This window comes from Osmerus mordax, chromosome 6, assembly GCF_038355195.1.
Source record: "Osmerus mordax isolate fOsmMor3 chromosome 6, fOsmMor3.pri, whole genome shotgun sequence".
NCBI classification, from domain to species: Eukaryota; Metazoa; Chordata; class Actinopteri; order Osmeriformes; family Osmeridae; genus Osmerus; species Osmerus mordax.
This window is the reverse complement of record NC_090055.1, coordinates 3,558,419-3,569,190: the sequence shown is the minus strand read 5'-3', so window position 1 is coordinate 3,569,190 and position 10,772 is coordinate 3,558,419. Positions and strand designations below refer to the sequence as shown.

At 46.0% G+C, this 10,772-nt stretch overlaps 1 protein-coding gene across 1 annotated transcript; it reads right to left on the bottom strand.

Moving 5' to 3' along the window:
- Nucleotides 1-5,099: 5,099 nt before the first annotated feature.
- cited4b (Cbp/p300-interacting transactivator, with Glu/Asp-rich carboxy-terminal domain, 4b) lies at nt 5,100-7,127 on the bottom strand. The gene is made up of 2 exons (XM_067238283.1): nt 6,955-7,127; nt 5,100-5,958 (listed from the first exon to the last, which is right to left on the bottom strand). Exon 2 carries the CDS (start codon nt 5,947-5,949, stop codon nt 5,158-5,160), a length of 792 nt encoding a protein of 263 aa, XP_067094384.1. The 5' UTR covers nt 5,950-5,958; nt 6,955-7,127; the 3' UTR covers nt 5,100-5,157.
- Between the last annotated feature and the right edge of the window lie 3,645 nt (nt 7,128-10,772).

Genomic DNA, 10,772 nt, shown 5'->3' with positions numbered 1-10,772 from the left:
GAGAAAATAAATAATTGGATTATAGTGATTTTCCAAACCAATTAATTTCTTGACTCAGTATCACACGTCTCCAATCTTGTAATCAGTCGTTCAGCTCGTTTAACTGGAGGAAAGTAGTCACTGTGCCGTTTGGTATCATCGTGTGCACCACACTGAACATGAATCAGAGAAAGTTGTCTAAGATCAGAAAGACAATAATAGACAAGCTTGATAAAGGTAAAGGCTACGAGAACATCTCCATGCAGCTTGATGTTCCTGTGACAGTTGCAAATATGAAGAAGTTCAAGGTCCATGGAACTGAAGCCAACCTCCCTGGGCGCGGCCGCAAGAGGAAAATCAACCCCAGATTGAACCGAAGGATAGTGTGAATGGTAGGAAAAGAACCAAGGGGAACTGCCTAGGAGATACAAGCTGAACTCCGAGGTGGTTTTGTTCTGTTCAGTTTCGGATTATACCATCTGTTACTTTTTGAGCGAAAGTGCCTCTATGGAATAAGACCTAGGAGGACTAACCCTAACCACTGTTGAAAGAAAGACATGAAAAAGCCAGACTGGAATTTGCTCAAATATATGTTGACAAACCACAATCCTTCTGGGGAAAACGTTTTGGACAGATGTCAAAAACTTAGCTTTTTGGCGTGTCACATCAGCTCTATGTTTGCAGATGAAAAAATGAATCTTTCAAAGAAAAGAACACCGTACCTAGAGTGAAACATGAAGGAGGCTTGTTGTGCCGTGCCTGGCACAAGGTACCTTGAATCTGTGAAGAGCAAAATGAAATCTCAAGACTATCAAGGCATTCTGGAGCAAAACATACCCAGTGTCAGAAAGCTCTATCACAGGTCACGGGTCCTCCAACAGGATAATGACCTAATACACAGCTAAAAGCACCCAAGAATAGATAAGTAGAAAACTGTTCTGAAATGGTCTTCTTTTGAGTCTTGATCGGAATCCTACTGAACATCTATACAAATAACAGAAACTTGCAGTCTGGAGAAGGCACACATCAACCTTAAACAGCTGGAGCAGTTTGCACAGGCACAGTCGGCCAAACTACCTGTTAACAAGTGCAGAAGTCTCGTTGAGAGTAGAGCCCTACCGATATATTGGCGGGCCGATATTATCAGCCGATATTAGGCATTTTTCAAACTATCGGTATCGGCATTTATAATGACCGATAAATGAATATTAATGTTTTTTTTATATCTTATATCTTTATCTAAACTTAAGTTTCATATATTAAGTTTGTATTTGTATACATTTTATTTATCAGAAACGGCATTATCATATTATTTTAGTGAGGAAATAATAACAGGAGTCAGATGGCTGAGCAGTTAGGGAATCGGGCTATTAATCAGAAGGTTGCTGGTTCGATTCCCGGCCGTGTCAAATGATGTTATGTCCTTGGGCAAGGCACTTAACCTTACTTGCCTCGGGGAATGTCCCTGTACTTAGTCGCTCTGGATAGGAACTTCTGCTAAAAGTGACTAAATGTAAACTACAAATAACTACTGTTGGGGAACTCAGTTTGTTTGGTTACGCGTTTCTGGATTTTAAAAAATCGGCCGATATCGGAATAACAGATTTTTAAATCACCATTTGTATCGGTATTGGCCTTAAAAATCCTTTATCGGTCGGGCTCTAGTTGAGAGCTACAGAAACTAAATAATTGGTTGAGGGTCCCATTATTTTTGTCAATGCCATTTTCATTTGTTTTATTATTTATTATGTTGTTAAACAAAAGAAAATAAAAGCAATAAAAGCAGTCCTATTTTGATTAAAAATTGAATAAACAAAGATGGATGCCAATTACTTTTGTTGGTTTCAAGTTATTTCAGAGGAAAATGTGCATTGTGTTTTTTTGGAGGGGTAACAACATATTTGAGCACGTCTGTATGTAGAATGGCAAAATGACTTTAAATCACTAGTCTATAAATCTGCAACTATTTTCAGATTGGAAAATAACAGGCTCTCTAATTGCTGTCTTCACAACACGCTGTCTAGAAGTCAAATAGACGGCAGTAAACGATCCAAAGACCCCACTTTAAACATTCTCATCTTTGCTGGTGGTCGTGTCAGCCAGATCAATCCGTGCCACACTCACAGCACATTGTATCTGGGGGGTCAGATGGCTGAGCGGTTAATCAGAAGGTTGTTGGTTCGATTCCCGGCCACGTAAAATGACGTTGTGTCCTTGGGCAAGGCACTTTACCCTACTTGCCTTGGGGAGAATGTCCCTGTACTTACTGTAAGTCGCTCTGGATAAGAGTGTCTGCTAAATGACTAAATGTAAATGTATCTCACAGCTGACCAGCATGTTTGATTATCCAATGTGCCCTGCACCACACTACTGGGTGCGAGGGGGTGGGCATGGGAGGGGGAGGAGGAGGCGGGGCACAGGCCATGAGTGACTCTGGCAAATGGTCTCTCGTCCTCCGATTGGTGGAGGGGATCCTGAGATTACCCTGAGCTCTGAGAGGGGCTTGGCACCAGCTGTACCGGGGGCCTAGAAATAGCAAACCAACTTGAGGCTTTCTCAGCATATAGGAATGGGATGCTGGAACAGGGATGCTGGCGTGAAAGGGGCCTAATAGAGAGCAAGGGAATGCCAGCTCTGTAAGGGCAGTTTCTAGGTGTAACATTCAAATCCTTTTTGGGGCCTCTGTTAAGATATTCTGGCGCTTGAACGCTGTTTATGAGCAGATGTGATATACATTTTATGGGTAAACCCCAAGTAAATAAACCCCCTGGTATTCAACAAAAAAAACACGTCCACACAATTTCCATTTTCAAACTGGAGAAATCCCTCCCCCTTTTTCTACGTATACATATCATTTAGCTTTCGGTCTTGCTTTTCTTTCTCTTTCTTCCATGTGGCTTTCGGTGCTTGACTTATATCGAGAAAGCAGCAAGCCACCACAGGAAGGCGTGTGGCATATCCTGCAGTTGTTGTGGGTAGAGCTGAGAGAAAAAGAGAAAAACAGATACGAGCAAGCCTAACTGTAAACGTCTCCAGTCACACACCCTGCTTAGCCTATGTCTAGACTGGCTGCCTTCAATTCAGAAGGAGACATAACAAGGGATTGTGAGAGCAAAACACCAGCCAAATCCAGTCAGAATGATTAGGAAACAAAAGTTTCGAGTCTTAATTGTTGCTGAAGGAGGACCTTTGGGGTGTGTACCCCACAATTATAAGATTTACATGTTTTGCTGGCAGACCATGACAATGTACCCCATACACCTCTGGGGGTTTCAGGAAGACCATTGTTTGTGCTGGGCAGTAACCCAGCAACCGTTACTCTGCTCACTGCCAACATGGGGCACATTCTAAAGATGACATGGGCCCACTCCACACCACTTCAAATATGTTATCAGGGCTTCCAACTAAAGCAAGAGCCATTGTTAAAACAAATATATTTAAACTGAGAATGCTACCATACTGTGCTTCAGTTGGGCAATAATGAAACTAATGAGACTGAACTAAAAAAGGGACATTTTAGTGGATACAGTTGTCTAGTGTTGACAATAGGGTTCAATAAATTATGTTGTGCCATCCTGTAATAGTTCTAATAAACACCTAAACAATGAATGTTACACATGTCCATGACAATCCCATAAGATGATATCAACCATGAACTTTGAGCCCTAAGGCTAAGTGTGAACCGTATGCTAACCAAGCGCCATCTAAACATTATTTTCAGTGGGATTTTATTAATTACATTTTGTATATTTTCTGTTGCTAGTCAGGCCTTTATAATTATTGTTAGGAGCCTTTTCCATTTCATATTAGTTTTTGCGTCAACTAGGCAAATTGAGAGCAGATGATAGTAACTATTGAAGCTGTCCTTCTGCCTCAAGGTAAGCATAGATTAACCTGGTGGTGCTCCTCCCCCAAACACACACACACACGTCTGCTGCCTGCTTTGGTCATTACAAATCTTTTTCCAGAACTCCTGCAATAGGTGGCATCCAACACAACCTGTCTTGACTTAATATCGGTCACATGAATTCATTTGTATACACAATCTTTGGAACCTTGGTCGTAAAACATTAGGTTTCCCCCCACATGCTCAACAGCACTGAGGACAGGTTAACTAGCTAGAGCATTTCACTTCCTTTTCTGCATGTGGAGAGTTGAGCAATAAATGCAAAAGCAGGCCACACTTCTGTCCAGGCTGTCTTTATTGATCCTCAAAACGCCCTCACAAACACAATCCAACCCCATCCATCTCCACCACAAAAAGGTAGAAGATTAAAAAGAAACAAATAAATAAAATCTGCATGATTAAGGCGGTTCTACATCTTCCATAGAACAGACAGTGTAATCCTCTCTGTAGTTCGGCGGCTTCATACAGTACAAGCAGTAGGTTGAGTAAAACAAAAAAAAAGAAATCAACTTCACACCGAAAAGAAGCCATACCTGCCACAGTGAACTATCCAATTCTGATGGTCTCCCATTCAAATGCATGAGATCACATTCCAGTTTGAACCCCTGTTCTCAGTGGCAAGAGAGAACCTCCAAACTCAAAGAAATCCATGTTGGGGAAGAGGGTTTGTTTTTACAGCGAAGCTAAAACCATTTTCCAATTTCCTCAAATATTTTAAGAGACCTTAACCACGGCCCTCCCCAATCCCCCCCAGCCCCCCCCCCCTCCCCAAACATCTTGATCCTCTGCTGAAGATCTCAGTCGGTATCTGGTTTTGTTCTATATTAATTTCTCTGACGAGTAATAAATAAATACATTTTTTACTGCTAAACTGCCATACAGTCCAGGATGAGAGGCAACACAGCGTCTTAACATTGATCGTGAGTGGCTTCTAGGGGGTCTCAGCAGTTTGTTACATTCATGTCCTGGAGAGAGGAGAGAGGAGGCAGGGGGCAGGACCAAGCCCGATAAAGAGCCGCGCGTGTGGGCCGTCGGCACTAACGAAACCCCCAGCGCTGTCTCGTAGCACATCCAGAGTTAGCCTCCCTCTCTTCTCCCCCTCTCACTGCACCCTGGCCTGGGTACCGAGAGAGGCACACGAAAACGAGAGATCCGAGCGGTTAGCCATTAGCACAAGTCTCGCGCCTCCGTTGCCCCCTCCTCCCCCCCCCTCCCTCCATCCCCGGCGTCTCTTTTCTCATAAGTACAGTCAGGGGCGGCTGCTCTGCGCCTCAGCAGCTGACTGTGCTGGGCTGCTGTTTGCTCACAAAGTCAGAGATAAAGTCAAATTCATTTTGACCCAGGAAGAGTTCGGGGAGCTCCTGGACCCGGTCGAGGCCCAGCTCCATGACCAGGGAGGTCAGCACCTCCTCGTCGATCATGTCCGCGTCCATGCCGTTGAGGGCCAGGGCCGGGCCTGCCATGTGCTGCATGTTAGCCAGCTGGGCCGGGCCCATGCGGTACTGGGGCCCGCCCCCCATGTGGTTCCCGTTCATAGGCCCCAGTGGGTGTCCGTGGTACTGGGTGTTGAGTTTCTGCAGGTGCATGCTAGCCATGAGCTGCTGGGATGTCATTCCCCCGTTCATGAACTGTTGTTGCTGTTGCGGGTGCTGGGCCTGTTGTGGATGTTGCTGCTGCTGTTGTTGATGCTGCTGCTGCTGCTGCTGTTGTTGTTGTTGTTGTTGTTGTTGTTGCTGCTGCATGTGATGATGCTGTTGCTGCTGTGCCTGACCGTTGTACATCATGTTCCCAGGGGTCATCTGGTGGTGGTGGCCCATCTGGGCTCCATTCATCCCAGCTACCATGCCATGTCTCTGCCTCATGGCCGCCTCCATGTTGGCTTGCTGCGGACCGCCGCCGCTGTAGTGCTGTATCATCTGGCCGTTGGGCAGCGCCCGCATGCCAGGCTGGGCGCCGTGCTGCTGGTGACCTGCCTGCAGGCCACCGTTCATGCCCATCCTGTAGCCGTGGAGACCGCCGCCCGTCGAACCGTGGTTCATGGGCATCATCAGGTGGTCCGCCATGCCGCCTTACTGTCGGGGTGCAGAGGAAGAGACACGGTTAGGTCACATGACTTGATGTGTATCACGGATGTGGTTGGTTTCTCCCCGTTAGGCAGAGGGGATGTGCACACCACACATAACATGTGGCAGCGGGGTCTTTCAGTAGAGTGGCTGGCTCTAGGTTGACATTGTTGTGCCTCTGCCACTGGCAAATTTACTGGCAATGACATATTAATGGCTATCACGAAAGACGAGTCGGTTAAATGCATAACATTAGCTCACTGCCATGTTGTCCCGTTGGGTTGGTAAAGATTGGGGATAAGTAGTTCAAAAAACAACCATTGATCTTGAGCTACACTCGAACGATGTGATTTTCCAAAATTGGTACAATGCTCCAGGCTACATTGTGGGCTATTCGCGGCCAGATTGCATGAGACGCTTCCTGACAAAAGGTCTGCCAAGCTTCTTGTCATCCATAAACAGGAATAGACGAAAGACCCTTTTTCGGTTTAGTTGCACATGGCCCCCTTTGTGTCTACGACTAAAATGCAGGCAGGCGATAGTCAACATCTACTCTACCTACACAACTGGAAATTCGGATGAATGAATCCGAATCCGAACACCAGACACATAGCCTACACAACATTCAAATTAAATCGCTACTGGTTTGAATTACCTCTACGTGGCCTTCCAATTCAGACGTAAAAATGATAATTTAATTTTACGTACGGATGGAAGAATGCAACAAAGAAACATCCTACCACATCTCTCAAACAACAACCGAGTCGCTACGTTCCGTTCGTTGTAGTCAGAATGTTAGTCAAATATAACAACTATTCAATTCACACTAAAAATCCTTTAGTAAATAATATGTTTAACAAGTTTCGAGAAAATGTGTAAATGCATAGTCGATTTACTCGCGTATTTAAGAGAGAACGGCAAACAATGGAACGGCCACCCCAAGACATTCACACAGACACTACAGTTCCCGAATTCTGCAATAAAATCTTTGCAACAAACACTCACCCAAATCCGCTCGGGTTGTAAAGTTGAGCGACTTGCTAGTGCTACAATTTCTTATTCAGGTTTCGTTCTGCAAGGCGAGGTTCCTCCGGATTACAATCTGTATTCCACAGGGTTACACTTCATGCTCAAACGGGGACGATGCACAAAGACTGCCGCATCAGATCTTGAAACGACTGCCTATTTTCTGGGTCAACTCAGGGATTATGTACATCTAAAAAGCTCAGAGGAAGGCAGTGGGGGAGAGGTGGAGCTACAGTCCAGCCTCTTCTTTGTTCCTATTGGCCCTTCTTAATATAATTGTGCATGGGCAGAGAAAAAAACGGCGTGGAGTACTGTGACACACCAGCCAATTTAAATAACTCTTTTTTTATTCACACATTACCCCTCTTGTCTTCATGGATTACTGTGTGGGTTTGAGTTTAAGTTACTGTTAGCCATGTTTTAGGCTAATGCATAATTGGTGAGTGCTGAATAATGTAGCTGTTTTGTTCATCACAATAGACAGATACATAGACAGATAGATAGATAGATAGATAGACAGATATATAAATAGATACACAGATGGATACATAGATAGGTTAATTATATATAATGTAGGTGTAGGCTGCGTGTACTAGCTTGTGCGTAAACCCATTGTGTGCACGTGTGTTTGTGTGTGCAGCCTCAATGTGCATTGTGCACCGCGTTGCCCTATGCCAGCGAGTGTGTGAGAGTCTCATCTCCAAGATCAGTATGTGTCCATGTGACCCACCAGGCTGCTGTGTACTGCCTGATCAGGAGGCAAGGGTGTGTGTGTGTGTGGGGGGGGGGGGGGGGAGGGGGGTAGAGAGGGGGGGGGGGGGGGGGGGGTAGAGCAGGCCAGTGGAATGCCTGTGCTATTCTAGGCCACACCGGCTGCAGAATGTACTGCTGTGGCTGCTGGAGAGAGGGAGAGAGTGAGGGAGAGAGTGAAGGAGAGAGAGAGACAGAGGGAGAGAGAGAGGGAGGGAGGGAGAGAGAGAGGGGGGGAGAGAGGGAGGAGAGAGAGAGAGAGAGAGAGAGAGAGAGAGAGAGGGAGGGAGGGAGGGAGGGAGGGAGTGTGTTCTGCAGATGCACGTGCCTCTTTGATTGCCTACTCTAGGACAAGGACGCTGTCCTGTGATTGCAGATGAACGCCGCTACTTATACGGTCGGAGAGCAAATCCGGATCTTGAAGAGCTCATCTGTTGATGGGTAACCAATGCGCTGCGCTGTCGTTTGTGTCATTGTTTGACATTGGCCGGTCACTTTAAGCTTGTGGTAACGACTCTGCCCTGGGTGTGGAGTGTTGATTAAACTCACCCAACCAGTCCGTTCAGACGAAACAGAATCAACTAATTCTCATTGAGGTTTGATGGCCCTGTCTGTTTACTGAATGTGCCATTACGTGCAAGGTCATATCTAACAGACACACATTTACATCTGCATTGGCACTTTCTTTTGTTCTTTGCCAGGAACACCCCCCCCCCCCCCCCCCCCCCCCCATATGCCAATTTGCATAAGAACTAGTTAACCTTATCATGCCTGTACAAAAGTACCACCAGACCTGGACTTTCCTGTGGGGGTCCAAGCGATTCAAATGGTTTACTGATCAGAAGCAATAAAAGAGAAAGTGATGTAACTGTAAGATATTCTTTGTACACACCACAGTGTGGCCTGCTTAAATGTAGAAATCCCAAGTCATTGCACATGAAAGGTAGCCTCCAGTCCCATCTATTTCAATTTGTCCCATGTTCTGTTTTGTATTCTGACCCCGCTGGTCTCTCCCCCTCTTTCTCGCCACGGCCCAAAGGTTGGGGGAGGAGCTTCCAAACAGCCTGACCGTTGCTATTGATTTAAGCCTAGTATGTGTGTGTGTTTGTGTGTTTGTGTCTGCGTGTGTGTGGTTGTCTGTGGGAATGCAAGGTTCAGTTCCTATTTCACATATTGTGTCTTGTGTGTCTCATGGAAGCCTGTGTACCTAGTAGAGGCTTGTTCCCCCCCCCCCCTCCCCCATCCCCATCAACAGTTCAGTCAGTTTCTCCACAACATTCACACACCGTAATGTCCATTATTACATGTGCCAACAACAGTCTCCTATGTATTGTTGTCTGTCCAGACGCCTGGTGAAAGCCCTTCTTGGAACGCAGTTTCTCTGTTCTGTTGTAGTTGGAACTCCAGGTTATTAAAGAACATTGTTTTCCTTCTCCCTCTCCAGAATGTGGGCGTGATTCTGGTGTGATCCCTCCTTCGTGTAGCTCGCCAGTAACCGGGTAGAAGGGCATTGCAAAAACCCAACACACATCAAGAACACTGTTGACGAGCTAGCAGAGTTAGCCTCCAAGTCAACATTAAAGACACCTAGCGGTCGGAGGACATTCAGCCGTGACCTCGCTGTCACTCACCTCCAGTTCCTTTTTTGTGTAACAGAGCTGAAGTTTCCGTGGAGACAGCTGAACTGGTCTCTCCCTTCCCATGCGTCAGTTCCCACGCCGCTGGCATTTCCCAGTGCCGATTGAGACACAGTTAGCAGACAGTGAAATGTGGTTTAAAACAAGTAGCCTGAAAGAGAGACTTCTCATTGGGTTGGTGTTAGTAGTCATGTGTCAGCGATGCCACTGACTGTACTCAAACTACTCCTCTCTAGTCTTGCCTCTTATCAAAGCAGTTTAGATTATCACTGATGTCTACCGCTCGAGTTCTTTCGTTCCATAGTCTGCTCCTTCTGGACAAATCTAAGTAGAACACAGAAGTTAGGAAATGAGAGTTTTTGAATGTTGACTGTTCACACCCACTTGTTTATTTATCTGGTTTATGACTTGCCATTTAAAGCCGTTGCTCTATATCAACATGCTTTTGGCTTATTCCATTTCTTCCACCCGTTGATTTGGCTTTTCATACCGTTCTTTCAACAGTGAGACCCACCATTAAACCAATGTACAATTTACAAAGCCCTGCATGAGAAGCACTGCAATGTTTGACTGGCTCAGCCTAGATAGGTTTCACCATGTTTACAGAAAAGACCGGATTACAACAATGGCTCAAAAGACATCTATGCCTTCAACCCAGACTCAGCAAATCAGCTAAACGAACCGACCTGGGAACAGCCTAATCCTAACTCGGCTCCCTACTGAAACGATCATCTTGAGAGTGGACACTGATCCAGAAGCTGCAGACTACACCACGTTAATCCAATAGTCTTGATCTCAGTGAGACGCTCGTAGCATGCCGAGCCGTGGGTTGTGGCGGAGCCGGGGGGCCTACGGCGCAGAGGGAACCATATGGCACAGGGCTGAGGAGAAGCCTGCACATGCCACGACAGGAACAGGCTGCTGTGTGATTCAATGAGATTGGTTGTAACGCCTCGAAACCAGGTCAGGCTTGATTGATGCCTCCTCCTACCTCACTGTCGAGATCAATCCAACAGCAGTTGTTGTTATTCAGTGGAACAATAAGTTGGAGAGTAGAAAAACTGTTAGCTGAAATAGCAGCCTTAGCCACTTCATACTAGCCTTAGAAAACAACTGTGGGGAACAGAGCCTCAGGTCAACGACCTCTGATCTGTTACAGCGGGGGCCGTACCAACCCTCCATTACTTTATGCCTTCAACTTCAAGTAAGAGTGTTTCCTGGCTGTTTGAAAAAGTGTTTCCCTCAGCTCATTGAAAGGGTGGGGGGGGGGGGGAAGTGTTATTATTCTGGTAAATGAGAGAGAGCTCTATAAATACAACCATGGCTTCCTCCACTTGGCCTCAGCTAACCAATCAGAAAGGAGTTCAGTCAAGCAGCTCGGCTCAGGGCAATAAGGCTGAGGCTGGAGGA